Source organism: Orcinus orca, chromosome 6 (assembly GCF_937001465.1).
Source record: "Orcinus orca chromosome 6, mOrcOrc1.1, whole genome shotgun sequence".
In the NCBI taxonomy this organism is placed as follows: Eukaryota; Metazoa; Chordata; class Mammalia; order Artiodactyla; family Delphinidae; genus Orcinus; species Orcinus orca.
Window position 1 is genome coordinate 30,941,487 of NC_064564.1, and position 17,365 is coordinate 30,958,851.

A 17,365-nucleotide genomic window follows, 5' to 3' on the forward strand; every position below is an offset into this window, starting at 1 on the left:
CAAAAACTCAAGTGTCAGAATTAGCTTTTTAAAAATAAATTTTATTTATAATTTGGGGTTTGATAGTAAAATATATTTTTGTTTGCTAAATGAAGGAAGCTGTTTTAATTATTTTAATATTAAATTTGATTTTTTTTAAGTTGAAGTGGGATTTAGATAACTATGTGAACATCTTTAAAGATTTGTTTTAATTTTATCACTCTTTGGTACTTTTAGCAGTCAAGGTAACATTTCTTTCTCCTCTATGCTAAAAATTCAATAAATATGGATATGAATAAATACTTTATTAAAAAGTAGAAAATGAAAGAATACTAATTTGTTCCCTTTTCTATTCAAAATTGGCTTTAGAGTTTTTCGAATTAAAGCTTGGATAAACTAAGACTTGAATACTCATGTTTTTATTTGAATGTGAATTATTTTAAATTTAGTTGTGATATTCTCTGGTTTTGGTTGATATAAATTGTCAATTTTATGGCTTTAAAGTCTTTGAAAATATCTAATAATGAAACAGCAGATATTGATTTGTTTTCTGTTTTGTGGCAGGTTTAATGGGATGTTGAGAAATGAACTGGATAGATGTTAAATAAATTTAGAGAATCTTAGAGATTCATAGTTTACTAATGGTATACACAGTTTGACACTTCGTAGTAATGAAAATTATTTTGTGGATATAACATTTTTTTTCTTGAAAAATTATGACCAGTAAATATAGTTTTATTGGCATTCATTCATTTAGTAGAAGTTTATTGAGTGCCACTTCTCTGCCAGTACTACAGAAAAATAAACTCAGACAAGCAAAGTTCATTTTCTCCCCTCAAAAAGGAAGGGTTAAAAAAAAAAAAAAAAGGAAGGGTTTGTAAGTTAGCAAGAAGGGCAACAAACAAGCGACAGAATGCACAGTGAGAGACCTGCTACACAGAAATGTGCACAGAGTTCTGCAGTGGCCTGGGAAAGCGTGAAGCCACAGAGACTGCACCATACTGACTTCTCTAGAGAAAATGAGGGGCGGGGGTGGGGGGCAGGCCGAGGGAGAAGTGCTCTAGGAATGGGAGCAGCACACAGGTGGGGAGGGTAGATCCTTAAGGAAATGGATAATTAGTTGTATATGGCTGGAGCTTGGAGGGAGAGAGAAGAGGTGAGGGGGTGGCTCATGTTAAGAGATCAGACAGGGGACTAGAGGTCAGATTAAGGAGAGTCTTTTATACCTTGCTGAGGTGTTTGAGTTTTATTTGTAGCCAGTGAGAGACCACTGAGAGATTTTTAAGCCAGTGAGTGACATTATTCTATTTTCATTTTAGAAGTATCCCTCTAATGTTGCATTTCTGAAGAATATCACTGCTTATCTATTACAAGTTTAAGGGTCTAAAATAACACACGTTTATTATCTCACAGTTTCTTTGTAGCAGTCATGCACCCATAATCATATATATGCCATCTCTTTGCAATATTGTGTTGGTTAGAAGCAAGTCAGAGGTCACATCCACACTTGAAGGGGAGATGACTATACAAGGCAAGATTCTAGAAGTATTCAGAATTACACTGGAAAATATGTATGTTCCCACCCACAGTTAGCCAAAGTTTGAGAGCACAGTCTCCCAAACCATCCTCATTTCTTATACCAACTGAAAGTTTGGGGGGTTCCCCAAACTACCCTCACATTTGATAATTTTCTAGGACTCATGGAACTCACTGAAAACCATTCTATTCATGGTTATGTTTTATCACAGGGAAAGGATACACATAAACATCAGCCAGAGGAAGAGACGCATTGGACAGAGTCTATGAGGGTTCCAAGTGCAGAGCTTCCATTGTTCTTAGGATGCGTTACCCGCCCAGCATTGGTGTATGACAAGGAATATGGGTATTGCCAACCAGGAAAGCACTACTGAGCCTCACAGTTCAGTTTTTACTGGGGCTTCATTACATATGCATGATCAATTGAGTATCCCACATGGTTGAACTCTGCCCCCAGGTTGACTGATACTATATGACACATCCTAAATCACATGGTTTTCTGGCATGGCCAACCTAAGACTATTTGGTATGGCCCGTCCCACCCTAAGATTGGATGTGTTAACCAGCATTCTAAACAAAGATAGAGATTACCTCCTAGAAGCTGACAGCAAAGCCCAAACCCCTCTTTGGTGTCAAATTCTTTACTACATAGTTTCCAGTATAAAATATGTTTCAAAGTTAGATTGTTTTCTACTCCAGAAAGAACTATTGTGTCCTGGTAGAAAGCTGTTTAGCTTTCACTGAACAGTAATAAAAGGTGAAAGCTAAGGCTCAAGAGCAGGCATTTATCCAAAATTGAGAGGGTTATCTCTGTGGAGTTCTTTTTGGTGACCCTGCCACATTATCCTTGGTATCTTTATAGGGTTTTATATCTTTGAAGGTGTCCCAGAATTTTGCCTTGTGTAGTCATCTCCCCTTCAGTGTGGGAATGACCTCTGACTTGTTTCTAATGAACATTCTAGGATTTTATGGGAAGTCTATGATTTGAATCTCTGTCTCAAGTCTCTGCTTATGCCTGAAGCCTAGTTGTTTGGTCAAATGAGATAAAGATGTAGTTGTTTGGTCAAATGAGATAAAGATGCGAACCCAAGTACTTCCCGGACTAAAGGCTTAAGTTTAAAGGGAGGGGAATTATGACTCAATATAAAGAAGGGTTAATGTTAAAAATTTATCGTATTTGTGATTTTAATTTTTCTGAGTAGTACATAAGTCTAGGTATAATAAATTTGCAACCTAAACATGTAAGGACAGACATATCCATAAATGCCGTGCTATTTACTTGCTAGGCATACCAGGTTATACTTATTTAGGAAATTGGAATGCGTAAGAAACTTTGGATTTTTAGCGGTTATGATTTAATTTTGTTTCCAGCTGCTGTTATTCTTTATTTCTAAGATTTAGAAAAGATGTATTTGGAATCAGGAAATTGGGGTTTTAGTTCTAGCTTTCCATGGGTCATATGAATCCTTTGCTATAGTAAAAGTATACAGAAGAGACAGGTTCATTTCTTCTGTTTTTTCCCCATGGAATTGGTTTAGTATGTTACGTGATATGCATACATCTGCATTTTGGGTTAGTGGTTCCAACTTGAGGAATAAAGTAAAAATGTATAGTTTTCAGGTAATATTTAAACACATGCTAAACATTCTCAACCAGTATTATTATAAGCAAATTTATTAAATATCCTTTATTTTTATTTCCTTTCTAATATGTTTGCTAATTAAGCTTGGGTTCATGGTATGATTTGGATTTATTTGTTAGTGGTCACAAACACACACAGTTCAGCCTCAGAGCTAATATAGCTAATACCTTGAAGTGTAATGAGAAAATTGATGAATTTTCATCTTTTTCTTTCCTGATATAAATATATCATCTGGTTTTGTTTGCAGCTCTGGTAGGAGGTAGAACTTTATTCTTCCATCCTCCTAGGGAAAGCATTGGTGGTTATTTGTTTTGTTTTCTTTTTAATGAGAAATACTTGGGGTAGGCATGAGTTCCTCTGGACATTTTTGAGTAACAAAAGATTGTTGTTAACCTGCCTCCTTACTTGGCCCTGCAGCTGGAGGACATTTTATGACGTGTTTATATATACATGCCTTTAAAGGGAGAGCAGAGGTGACCTCTTCTTCCTAATAGACAGGAAGAGTTTGACTACTCTAGCCAGAGGAGCCAGGCAGCCAAGTGCCTTTTGAGGGAGGGAGGGAACTCTGCTTCCCACCCTTGTAGGCCATCTAGAGGTGCTTTGGAAGCTGAACCATCAAATAATGACTTGGAATATGTTTGTGGTGGGTATATGATTTAAGCTCTCTCCTCTCTCTCCCTAATGAAATCTTTAGTAAATTCTGTCTTGTTTACTAGTCTTTTGTACAAGTGGAACCTTGCAAGGAACCTGAAGGATGCTAACTCCATTCTAGAGGTTCCCCGAGAGAGCTCCAAGGCATGCGAAGCACAGCTGATGGCTGGGGGCACACATATACAGTGGGCTGCTGGGCTGGACATACTGCAGTAATTACTGCTTGTAGGGTACCTGTAACTGGCATGCAGTTTGTTAAATGCTTTGGTATGTATACTATCTCTACTTGTCCTTATAACAGCCCTGTGAGAACCACCTTCCTTACAGAAATGCAGAAAGGGAGGCTTCAAGAAGTAACTTACTCAGAGTCATCTTGCTTAGTTACGAGTGTGAAGTCAGACTTCTACCAAGGTATATCTGATTTCAAGTTCCTTGTTAGGAACTGCTAAACTGTGCAGGTTTTTTCTTCACTAAGCCTATTCATTGAAGATTAAAATGTATTTTCATTTGTCAATTTAGGAGGAGATAAAAATAGGTGCTCCAGAATTCTGAAAATTTGGAGGGTTTTAACTGTGCAAGAGGTGAAATAAGTAATTACCACATCTTTATATTAATATCACCGTAGGACCTGTTTTCTCCACTCTTGCCAATCAGTCCCTACTCACACATCAAAGTACCATCTCTTTGAAGCCTTCAACTGCTTCACATCCTGGCCAGAAATAAAGTCGACATATCTGTGTTCACATCATGTTTCAGTTACTGCCACATTGTATTTCTTTCTTCCTTTTGTTAGAGTGAGTTATTAGATTTTATTGTCTCTGTTAAATTTTTAAATAACAGCTTTATTGAAATAATTCACATCTCATGCAATTCACTTTTTTAAAGTGTACAATTCAATAGTTTTTAGTATTTTCAAACTTGTACAATCATCACTGTAATCAATTTCAGAATATTTTCATCACCCCCAAAAGAAAGACTCTATCCATTGTCAGTCATCCCCCAGTTTCCCTTTATTCTCCTGCCCCCCAACTCCAGGCAGCCAATAATCTTTCTGTCTCTATAGACTTGCCTCTTCTAGACATTTTATATAAATGGAATCATACAGTAGGTGGTCTTCTGTGACTGACTTCACTAGCATAATGTCTTCATGGTTCATCCATGTAGTAACATGTATCAGTACTTCATTCCTTCTTTTGGCTGAATAATTTTCCATTGTTTGGATATACCACATTTTGTTTATCCTTTCATCAGCTGAAGGACATTTGAGTGGTTTCCACTTTTTGGCTATTAATGAATAATGCTGCTATGAACATTTGTGTACATGTTTTTGTGTGAACATATGTGTTCAGTTCTCTTAGGTATATATCTAGGAGTAGAATTGTTGGATCATAGGTAACTAACTTTTTGAAGAACTGCCAGACTGCTTTCCAAAGCAGCTGCACCATTTGACTGCATCACCAGCGGATTCCACTTTCTGTACCTCCTCATTAATACTTATTATTTGTCTGCCTTTTTGATTATAGCCATCCAGTGAATGTAAAGGAATATCTCGCTGTGGTTTTGATTTGCATTTTCCTGATGGCTCCTCATTAAATTCTAAATTGTTCTGGGTAAGAAATAGTCTTCTCTTTCTGATCTCCTAAAACACCCACAGTATTTTCCACATATTAGCTCATAATAAATGTTTAAATTTATAACCCTATTTTAAAAAATTTCATTAAAGGGGGAGATGGTCCTTAAAGTTTTTTACCTCTTTGGAAAATGTGCTCTACCCACATCACTATTGTTTTGCTCTTACCTTTACCCTCACACCTGTGTCTCATAGCGTCACAGGTGTACATATGTATTATGTTTGACCTCTCATTACTAAGCCCTGCATACCAAATGACTTGCTGAATGTTAATTAAATGAATGAATGAATGGAGTGTTGTTCATGTTCATTCTGGATTGTTGAGCTTGTCCCTGGGGACATGTGGGTGTTCTGTTTCTGCTACATGCTAATAACCTACTCAAAGATATAAAGAGCATTAGAGGCTTCATTTTAAACTGTCATCTCCAGAAAAATAGACTCACCACTAGACAACTGCTTTTAAAATACAGTTTTAATTTGTCTTTTTGCATACTATTTAAATTGTTACTGTTTGTTTGAGGGGTTTCCTGTGTAGGCAGTTCCAGATTTGTGTTTATTCCTTATCTGAGGAATTCTGTGAAATATTAGCCTGGTAAATCAAGAAAGTTCATCATAGAAGCTATACTTCATTATAAGGCATACTTAAAATGCTTCAAAATGATATATGATTTTTAAGGATTTAAAGAAGATATCAAAGCCTGTCATTCAAATTTCAAAGGAACTCTATTCAACTTTAACACTATGTAAATAAACATTGGCTGATATACATATATGTTTCTAATATATTGTGTTAGGAAAATAAAAGTGTTTAATTATGTTGATATACTTTCTTGTGCTAACATTAACTTAACCTTGTGAACAGAGCAGTTATTTATTAGCAAATCTTTATGTAAATAAAACCTTTCTCTAGTGAATTTACTATAGAAACACTGGAACGCAGTCAAGATTGTTTTGTACAATTGCTGAAATTTGCTAAAATATGAATTGTGATAAGATGATGTGGTGTTTTTTAGGTATCCAAATACAGGGTTTAAATATTTGTTGCTTTTGTGCTCTGAGAGAAAAACAAGACTAGTTGATTTCATAAGTCTGTGTGCCTTGGATCCTTAGTACGATAGCCTCTTTTGAAAATCAAGAATATCATTCTGTGCTCTAAGTGGTAGGACCAGTGGGTGGCTGTCATGGTGATGATATTCAAATACAAGTGTGAAAGCTTTTCTGGACATTAGGTCAAAAAAACAGTCTAGTCCTTAAATGAGTAGCTGCTGTTACATTAATGTAACCTTCTGGCATTTAAACACTATGCTCATAGTGATTTAAAGCACATGGCTTACAGTTCTTAGCTTCTAACACTACTTCTTACATCATTATTAGAAAAATTACTGTTAATAGAAGTGGTCATACTTGCTTTTTTTCTCAACATGATGATAATTTAATATTCAAAGTGTAGTTTTTGATTTCTACTTATTCTAATTTACATTTCTAAAGATTTATATCATTTTGAGTAAGTTCTAATCCTGTGTAATGATGCAAATGTTGTCAACAACCTAAATTCAATTTGATCTCATACTAGTACAGAATTCCAGGTATATTACTACGAGCTATGCATATTTAGTTAAATTTATACTGAATAATAAGATTTCGTGAAGTTATAAATGTATACCTATATAGTTTCTTGCCATTCTTGACTTCCATAATAGTGAGGGTCAACATTTTCTTCTGTTCCTTCTTCTTGGGCTTCATGGTGATCATCGTGATCTTCACTGTCACCATCATCTTGAAATCTCCTGAAAACCTGGGTCTTCAGTTGTATTGTTTGACCATTAGTGCTTCTTTGTTCACCATAATAAATAGTGTGTATATGAGGGAAGCAGAGGAAAATGTATGAGCTTATTGGCTCTTTTAGCTTATTTTGATCTACACGAATGTATGTTAAATGATGGTAATGTAGTGGGTCAACAGATGGACACATCAATGTGACATTGATATCTGAAAAATACAAATTAAAAATTAATCCTGCTGAATTACATCCATAATCCTATATTGAATTTTATTAAAATGTTTATGGGGTATAGTTTTATTAATTAAAATACTTGTAAGTGGAATTATTTTTTACAGTAATCAAATAGTAAAATGAAAATGAAACTATAAGTGAATTTTATATTATCAAAATAAACGATGGCTTCATTGGCTATTAAGTAATTATTTAAGTATTAAATAAATTATTTAAGTAATAAATTCTTAGTAGAAACAATCTCAAAAAGAAAAAAGTGAAAATCACCTATAGTTCTACTACTCAGGATCTCATATTTCTTTGTATACTCTACAGTACTAATTCTCAATGTTCAAGGTGATAACATTTAATAGAAAAGACTATAAACCTTGGAGTACACCTTTCTCTGGGGCCAATTTCTGCCATTTCCCTAGCCAGCTTCAAAGCAACCATTTTCAGCAATTTGTAAAGCATATGGTTTTAAAGATTTGTTCTTTAAAAGGTCAAAATACTCTTCTTTCTGTCTTTAAAAGACAATGATGCTCCTAATGAATTCAGTAAAGTTGCAGGATACAAAATTAATACACAGAAATCTGTTGCATTTCTATACACTAACAACGAAAGATCAGAAAGAGAAATTAAAGAAACAATCCAACTTACCATCACGTCAAAAAAATAAAATAACTAGGAATAAACCTACCTAAGGAAACAAAAGACCTGTCGGTACTCCAAAAACTATAAGATGCTGATGAAAGAAATCGAAGATGATACAAACAGATGGAAAGATGTACCATGTTCTTGGATTGGAAGAAGCGATATTGTCAAAATGACTATACTACCCAAGGCAATCTACAGATTCAGTGCAATCCCTATGAAATGGCATTTTTCACAGAACTAGAACCAAAAAAATCTTAAAATTCATGTGGAGACACAAAAGACCCTGAATAGCCAAAGAAATCTTGAGAAAGAAAAATGAAGCTGGAGGAATCAGGCTCCCTGACTTCAGACTATACTACAAAGCTACAGTCATCAAAATGGTGTGGTACTGGCACAGAAACAGACATATAGATCAATGGAACAGGGTAGAAAGCCCAGAAATAAACCCGCACACCTATGGTCAATTAATCTACGACAGAGGAGGCAAGACTATACAATGGAGGAAAGACAGTGTGTTCAGTAAATGGTGCTGGGAAAACTGGACAGCTACATGTAAAACAATGAAATTAGAACATTCTTTAACACCATACACAAATTAAACTCAAAATGGATTAAAGACCTAAATGTAAAACCAGATACTATAAAACCCTTAGAGGAAAACTTAGGCAGAACACTCTTTGACATAAATCACAGCAATATCTTTTCTAAGCCATCTCCTAGAGTAACGGAAATAAAAAAATAAATAAACAAATGGGACCTCATTAAACTCAAAAGCTTTTGCACAGCAAAGAAACCATAAAAAAAATGAAAAGACAACCTACAAAATGGAAAAAAATATTTGCAAACGATGCAACCGACAAGGAATTAGTCTCCATTTATAAAGAGCTCATACAACTCCATAACAAAAGACCAAACAACTCAGTCAAAAAATGGTCAGGAGACCTAAATAGACATTTCTCTAAAGACGATATACAGATGGCCAAGAGGCACATGAAAAGATGCTCAACATCGCTAATTATTAGAGAAATGCAAATCAAAACTATAATGAGATATCACCTCACACCAGTCAGAATGGCCATCATCAAACAATCTATAAACAATAAATGCTGGAGAGGGTGTGGAGAAAAGGGAACCCTCCTACATTGTTGGTGGGAATATAAATTGGTACAGCCACTATGGAGAACAGTATGGAGGTTCCTTAAGAAACTAAAAATACAGCTACCATATGATCCAGCAATCCCACTCCTGGGCATATATCTGGAGAAATCCATGGTTCGAAAGGATAGAGGCACCCCAAATGTCATTGCAGCACTGTTTCCAATAGCCAAGACATGGAAGCAACCTAAATATCCATCGACAGATGAATGGATAAACAAGATAGGGTACATATATACAATGGAATATTACTCAGCCATTAAAAAAGAATGAAATAATGCCATTTGCAGCAACATGGATGGACCTGGAGATTATCACACTAAGTAAAGTAAGTCAGAGAAAGAAAAATATCATATGATATCACTTATATGCAGAATCTAAGAAAAAATGATACAAATGAACTTATTTACAAAACAGAAACAAACTCACAGACTGAGAGAACGAACTTATAGTTACCAGGGGGGAAGAGTGGGGGAGAGGAATAGATTTGGAGTTTGGGATTGACATGTACAACAAGGACATACTCTATAGCACAGGGATCACTGCTCGATATTCTATAATAACCTAAATGGTAAAATAATTTGAAAAAGAATAGATACATGTATATGTATAACTAAATCACTTTGCTGTTCACCTGAAACTAACACAACATTGTTAATCAACTATGCTCCAATATAAAATAAAAATTAAATAAGTAAATAAATTAAAATTAAATAAATAAATAATAAAAATAAAAACAATACACACAAAAAAATGAAATTTTACATACTTTCAATTTCATTATTTTCTAGGTATAGGTGTTCTAAATTTCTTGGAATATAGAATGCTTGCTTCAGTTTGTTGTGTCCAACATTGAGCTCTATAAGGTTGGAAAGATTAAAAATATAATAAGGGATGTCTTGTAGTTTATTGTGTGACATTCTTAGAGCATGAAGTTTTGGGAGTTCTTTGAAGTAATTTTCTGGTATAGCAGATATTGAATTATTTTCTAAAGACAGATACATAAGTGAAGAAGGCAAACCAGGAGGCATTGATTCTAATCTGTTATTACATAGGTTAAGCTGCATTAGTTTTTCCATTTTCGCAAGGATTTTTTCTTGTAATGTAGAATCATCAATTTGATTGTAACAAAGATCAAGCATGGTCAAGTTTACTAGCCCATTTACAGCATTTGTCTGCAGTCTGGAGATCTGATTGTAACCAAGAAGAATCCTTTCCAAAGACTTAGGAAGAGGAAATGGAAAGTCTTCTAAATTGTTATGCTGTAGGTGGAGTTGTAGTAGATTTGACAATTTGGCAAACACACCATGATCAATATTTTGAGATTTAATTTTGTTGTGGCTGAGGTTGATTTCTTTAAGATGAGTGGCATTGATGAATGAATCTGCAGTCACAACCTCAATTTCATTAAACTGAAGATAAACTTGCTGAATGTATGCTGGAATATTTGGGATAGTCTTGAGTTTGCGATTATCACAGTACATTGATGATGGAAAGTTAGGTGGACAGAAGCATTCACTGGCACAACCTAAAGTATGCTGATGAAATGGAACTCCATAATCTTCATTTTGATGAAATTGGAATTCTGGTTGGTAGACATCATCTGGTTCTTGGTCATAATCTTCATTCCATTGATAACTTTCATACTGGCAATATACTTTGACTCCAAGAAAGAAGAAAAGGACACACACTGGACTTGAAAAGCCCATGTTCCTTTTTTTGTCCTATTACAAGGCAAAAAGGAAATATATTGTGGGAAAAGTGAGTAAACTTAGAATAATTTGTATATAAATTGACAGTTATATAAAATGCATAATATCTATATCTGTATTGAAATATATAAAAGAGTGTCCAGAATTAATGGGTACTGCTCAGACCAAAATTAATGTATAAGGTGGTATTTTTTAAAAAGTCACATACTGCATTGAACCAGACTAAGTAACCATCTTTTAAGAGAATCTCGATTTGTCTTGTTTACTAGACTATAGATTTACAATGATAGCATGACATCTCTCCACCCCAAAGCCAAGTGCTCTTTCCATATAAATGCTGGATGTTCTCACTGACTATTTGGCCCCTTCAGTGATGTTTACTGCCTATGAGAAGAGAGACTCTATGTTTTAGTTACTTAGGAGATTCTTGATATTAACCAAAATTTTCCCGCTGCAACTTTTGTTTGCTGATGTTCTTTTCTGCTCTTTGGAAGAACATAGAACACTCCATTTTACGTGAAAGCTTGAGATACTAAAAATAACTATCATGTTTCCTCTTAGTGTTTTCTGTCCAAGACTAACTGTGACTTCAAATTTTCCCTGTGAAATAGTTTGCAGAATCCAATTATTTTGTCTCTGGCTCTACTTGAATAACTACTTTAAATCACAAACACACACAACATTTACATTCTACAAAATTAGTTTCTAATTGATTATTCTATACATTTTTCCTATTACCTTCCTAGCTTCTTTCTTTCCACTGATATTTTGGAGTTAATTTCTGGATACACAGATATTAAAAACACACTGTCCTGTCTCCCAGGAGTTTAGGTCTTAGTGGAGAATCAGATGATGACTTTGCCTCTTTTTTCACCAAGAAAATAGAAGAGACAATCATTTACTCTAATATATTGACTTCTATTTAATCTTATCCCTTCCTACATAAAATGCCAAAATGGTAATGGTTTCATCTTTTAAACAATTTTGATTTTGAAATTCATAAAGTTTCCTTTTGCAAATCTAAATAGACTCCATCCATTGTTCCTTTTTATCCGTGTGATTCATGGAGGACATGGCATTTGCATTAGACTTTGAAGGAATGTGAGGGTTCTCACAGAGGGAAATAGGGAAGATTTGCAGCTAGAAGAGATGAGCAAAAACATGTAAGCAACAAAGGGTGAGATGTTTGGGATGTGGTGGTTAACTGTTGAAGGAGCACAATAAGACTGTTACAGCCAATCTCAACCAGAACCTAAAGGCCTAAATTGTGACCTCAGGAATTTGCACTCTGGGAATGAACACCTAGTTTAATTCATTAATATAGCTGAGCCATAATCTTCACACTGCAGTGTTCATGCATCAAGTAAGATAGAGTCCTGGGAGGAGAAGTGAAAGAGTATGGTCTCATCCCAAAGGGCAGTGTTCAGTGCTGGCTGACCCAGACAGGGCACTGGGAAGCTCCCAGTGGGTATGATTAGTAGTGCTTTTTCACCTGCTATAATTAGTGACCCTGTACTAGATGTTGTGTGTGGACATGGTTAGAAAAGAGCCTTGCAAATATTACTAGTGATTTAGTTAGTTTGATTGGGTTACTTGATGATTGTCTCGAATTTTAGAGGTGAGGCACTGTGCTTGGTGGGAAATACAGAAATGAAGAAAATATGAAGACATGAGCATACAATTTAGTAGACATATTCTCAGGCAGAGGGAAATATGGTTTGCAGCAGAGATACCAGTGCTGTGGGAACCAGTGTCTTAACCCTGCTTGCGGGAGACAGGGAAACCTTTGCAGACATCATTTGGCCAAGACTTCGGGAGATTCACAGGAATGGGTATAGAACACCCTATACATATTACTCTCTAGTTGATAATATTTTATGTATTAAAATTATAGTATTTTATACTCATTATACTATAACATATCAACTTTTTTTTTAAGTGCTTGTCATACTTCATTTAAAGTACTGCACCATGGAGTTGAGATGAAAGTAGAAGCAGAGGCAGAGACATGCAGCTGTGCAGGGTCAGGCCATGTAGGGGGTCTCAGAAGCTGACTGATACACAGTTGAACTTTGAAAAGAGTACTGCTCATCAGAACTCTGAATTTTAACCTTGTGTTAGAACATCAGTAATCATCAGTTAGTAATCTTACATTTGAGAATTAAAGTCATGACTGTTCAACAACTACAAGAAATTGTTGGGAAAAAAGGAGACCTGGATGATACTTTTGGTTCAGCATTTACCTTTGCCTAGGAATCAAGACCTCATGATGAGGGCCTCTCTGAAAATAAAGGGATTCTTAGTATTATCTGCTTTTGGTCTTCTTGGCCGCCTAAGAAGAAAGGTCTTTCCCTGAAGACATTTTCTCTGCTAAATCTGAGTTCATCATCATTGTCCTCATCCACTGAGGACCTCGGCCCTCTAGCTCAACCTTGTCCCACTCCCTTTTCAATAAGTGCTGTTTTCTGGTCTAAAATCCATTCCATCTCCATTGATATACCCATTATTTTCTATTTTTTTTACTCCTCAACTTCACCCCTGATCATTTTCCCTGTTATAGTCCTCTCTTATTTCTTTTTATCCAAATTTTTCATTCAGCTAATCTTTTACCAGCCATTTGCAAGGCATACTTTTATTACTTCTGCCTTTTATGTTCGGCAATTTATGCCTTGTCTCCTATAGCATAACTCATAGCAAAACATTATAACTCACTGTCAATCATCTCATTTCTCAACCTCTAATTTTTGACAGACTCTAGTACAATGCACAGTTTGTAAGTGCTCACAGATTTGTTGAATGCATGATTGATTTTTTGTTATAGATTACATCTTGTTAGTGATGTTTATTGCTACTAATGTTGATTATTTCTAGGCATTTATTTCACCACAGTGATTTCTCTAAATGAACATTTTCACAGAGAACATGGCTATTCTATTTTCTATTGAATATTTCTGTCACAATATACTATATTCACTTTCCTACCTGTATTCCTTACCTTGTTTAGTAGAAAAATCACAAATGTGAAAAAGAAAGTTTAAGGCAAACTGAAATATGTTACCAGGTTTTTAAAATTACTCATTAATATGAATTTTTCATATTATAGCTAAAAAAGTTTCTATGTCATAACATTTCTCTTACCTGGAAAAAAGCACTCGTGCTTTCATCAAGAAAGTTCTAAGTTAAATTACTAATCAAAATGAGATGGAACTTTGTCCTGGAAAGTTTAAAGTAATTGGAAAGCTTCATAGCATTTTATTATTTTAAAAACTTAATTGTTTTGTTGGTATGCCACAGAAACTAAAATATAAGAAACCAAGTATTAGGATATGATTCAGAATTTTTTCCAAAGCAGTTTTAAATTTAACCCTGTAAAATTAAAGTTGTATACATCACTGTCACACACAAGGCCTAAGGAAGTAAAACTCTTTTGCTATTAAAAATATGAAAGTCTCAAAATTATTTTTAGCCATAATACATTTGGATCTTAATTAACTGAAACCCAAGAAACTAGAACATTCAGTGCTAGATAGAGTACTTGTATTTTCTCTTTGAGGAAGAGGCAAACACATCGTAACATCAGAGATTTGGTTAATAAAGAAATTTTGAGAAAATTTCTAGTGAAATTTGTACAAATACCCATTTCTCTAAAACCAGAATCTCTAGCATTGCTCAGATGTATGGCTCAAAGGCGTTCGCTGTTTTTTTGTCACTTAAAGTTGAGAGAGAGAGAGAGGGAGAGGGAGAGAGAAACAGAAAATTATTCCATTAACGTGAGAATCTTTCATTCAAAGTAAAAAAAAATCTAAACAAAAATCATTTATTGGGTAAATCTTAAGTTAGAAAATTAAATTCCCTATATTATTTCCCTGAATATTTTTGCTAATCAAATGTTAATGTAGCTTTTACCAGATATTGCTTATAAAAATGTGCATTTATGATGGCTATAATCTATTTTAATGTTAAATCAAATATATTTTAAACAGTAGGAATATTTTCTTTAAAAAATGAAAATTATTTTATCATCATACCTGTTGAGTTTGCTTTAGTTTTCAGGGGCTGATGAATTTGCAAATCCTGTAAATGAATCAGAAATTCCTAAATTCTTAAACTGAATCTCTTAAAAATCCACAGTAACTGTGTGTCCAGGCAGGGCTGTCCCTTGAATTGCTATAGCAATTTAAGCAAATATAATCTACTTGGAAAATACTTGGGTTGAATTAAAATTATGTATTTCTTTTCATTATCCAAAACTTTGTGGACTCAAATTAAAATGCTTGTGTTCTTGGTCAGATTTATGTGGCTTACTTCTTTCTTTTCCCCTTAATTTTGGTTTGAGGTATGGCAAGAATTTCCTCTAGTATGAAAGGCAAACAGAACTAAATGAAACAGCATGTACTGATTACTGTTTTATTTTCATTTTCATGCCAAAGAATTCTTCAAAGTAAGGTCCACTGTAACATGGAGCTCAGTGTCTTGGCATTTTAAGGTGGAACTCAGAGTCATCTTGAGACCTCGGTTGTCTGATACCGTGTATTCACACCAGTGCTTCCCTTTATTAAGACAAGGAACCAGGATGAGAAACATACAGCATTTCATATCTAGTTTATTTTAAAAATGAAATAGATGGTCATTAGTGACACAGATTAAATATATCACTTTTCCATACAAAGAAGTATACCTTCTTTTCTATCAGCTATCCCCTTTCTCACCTTCCTCCCAAATACATCCACTAGCATGTGTTCTAATAACCTTTGAAATAAAATTAATCTCTTAGTTATGGAATTCACTCAGAAGGTATATCTCTGATTTGTCTGTTTTTACTAGTACAAAAAAATAATTTTATAGTATTGAACAAGATGGAATTAGGAACTTCTGTTGACCAGCTGTTATTGCTTTTATTTTGCAGATGTAGAAAATTTACAAATTTCACTGAGCTGTCTCTCTTGAAGAGTGGCAGTTAACTACTTAAATGCTATATTTTTATACCAATATTTTCATATTTTAAACAGAGTTAACTTGTATCTCTTGGCAGTGAACTTTGAGTTCATTCTTTGGGAGATTCTTTCAAGCTTGTACAAACTAATAAGGTAAAGTGATTCCTGGAATTTGTTTTTGTTTCCTCAAAATAGTATTTTCCATTAGGTTTTCATAAAGAATGCACAAGATTTATTTTGTTATACTTCAGATTTTTAAAAAGTGTACAGTGTTTCAAGAGATGTTTTGGCAATACTGTAAAAATCTCATCTATTATTTGAGACACTGCTATGTAAAACGTGGCAGACCATATTTGGGCCAAGATTTCATCTTGTTACTGATCTTTTCCATATGTTTCCTTTTAGTGTTTGTTCTTAAAACTCAGACTTCCATGCTAAGGAGAAGAGAGCAAATCTGTACTTTTTCCAAAAATCATTCTACATGCCCTCACAGTTCTTTTGGAAGGTTAATGTAAAATTAACAGCTTAATTTTTATTAAATTCTTCTTTTAACTCTGTGATTTGAACTTATGATAGTGATTATGTTGTTCATGTTCCTAACAAATGTGAAAATATTTATCAATATATAGCTAGAACACTCAGAGTTGAAAGTGTCTAGGAAATTTAAATAAGGTTGATGGTGTCTAGGAGGTTTAGGTTTGGCAGGGGGTGGGAAGGGTGGTTTGAGTCAGGCCTTAGAGGAAAACTAGAAGCTGCAAGTGATTGTGATAGTTCACTGTTTCAGTTGGTGGTTATTTTATTTTATTTAAAAATTGTTTTTAGTTTTATTTATTTATTTTTGGCTGTGCTGCACTGCTTGCGGGATCTTAGTTCCCTGACCAGGGACTGAACCCTCACCCTCGGCAGTGAAAGCACAGAGCCCTAACCACTGGGCCACCAGGGAATTCCCTCAGTTGGTGATTATAATTGTAGCAATTAGGGAGAGAAGTCAGTTGAATTGGTGAAAGTCTAAATTATATTCTATGATTATAATTTGACTGAAGTAGATAAACTATCTCAGAGCCAGATAACTAGTGCTGGCTAGGAAAGGTCTGACTGAGACTGGTAATTATGGTAATAAACCATAATAAAGATTTTTAATTCATTTATTCATCCAGCTAATATTTGTTGAGCACCTACTTTGTTCAAGGCAGTTTTAGGTGCTGAGAACCCAGCAGTAAAATTCCCTATTATCACTGAAGAGGAAGAGAGAAAATAAACATATCAAGTGGTGTGGAGTGCAATGGAGAGGAACAAAGCAAGGCAGAGGGGTAAAAATGAATGAGCACAGGGGTTTAAGTCAATAGTTCTGACACTACTGTGATGTATGCTGGAAAGGAATGGTTATGTAACTGTGGTAAATGGGGGAGCCAGGTGTCTCACAGCTGGAGGGAGGTTACAGATAAGCAAGTGGAGGTGGTGGGAATGAAAGGCTAC

At 34.7% G+C, this 17,365-nt stretch overlaps 2 protein-coding genes across 3 annotated transcripts in view; one reads left to right on the forward strand and one right to left on the reverse strand.

Annotated features, from left to right (window-relative positions):
* CENPP (centromere protein P) overlaps nt 1-17,365 on the forward strand; it is a 223,162-nt gene that overhangs the window by 79,587 nt on the left and 126,210 nt on the right. The window lies entirely within an intron of this gene.
* Nucleotides 2,479-15,748, reverse strand: OMD (osteomodulin). The gene is made up of 3 exons (XM_004284123.3): nt 14,984-15,748; nt 10,013-10,967; nt 2,479-7,427 (listed from the first exon to the last, which is right to left on the reverse strand). The coding sequence occupies exons 2-3, from the start codon at nt 10,950-10,952 to the stop codon at nt 7,102-7,104; spliced, it is 1,266 nt and encodes a 421-aa protein (XP_004284171.1). The 5' UTR covers nt 10,953-10,967; nt 14,984-15,748; the 3' UTR covers nt 2,479-7,101.

Bases quoted from the DNA above. Each gene is read 5' to 3' on its own strand.
- OMD (XM_004284123.3), bottom strand. From the start codon at position 10,952: ATGGGCTTTTCAAGTCCAGTGTGTGTCCTTTTCTTCTTTCTTGGAGTC. The intron at 7,428-10,012 runs GTATGTAAAATT...TGTATTTTTCAG, and splicing joins AGAAAATAATGAAATTGAAA to ATATCAATGTCACATTGATG.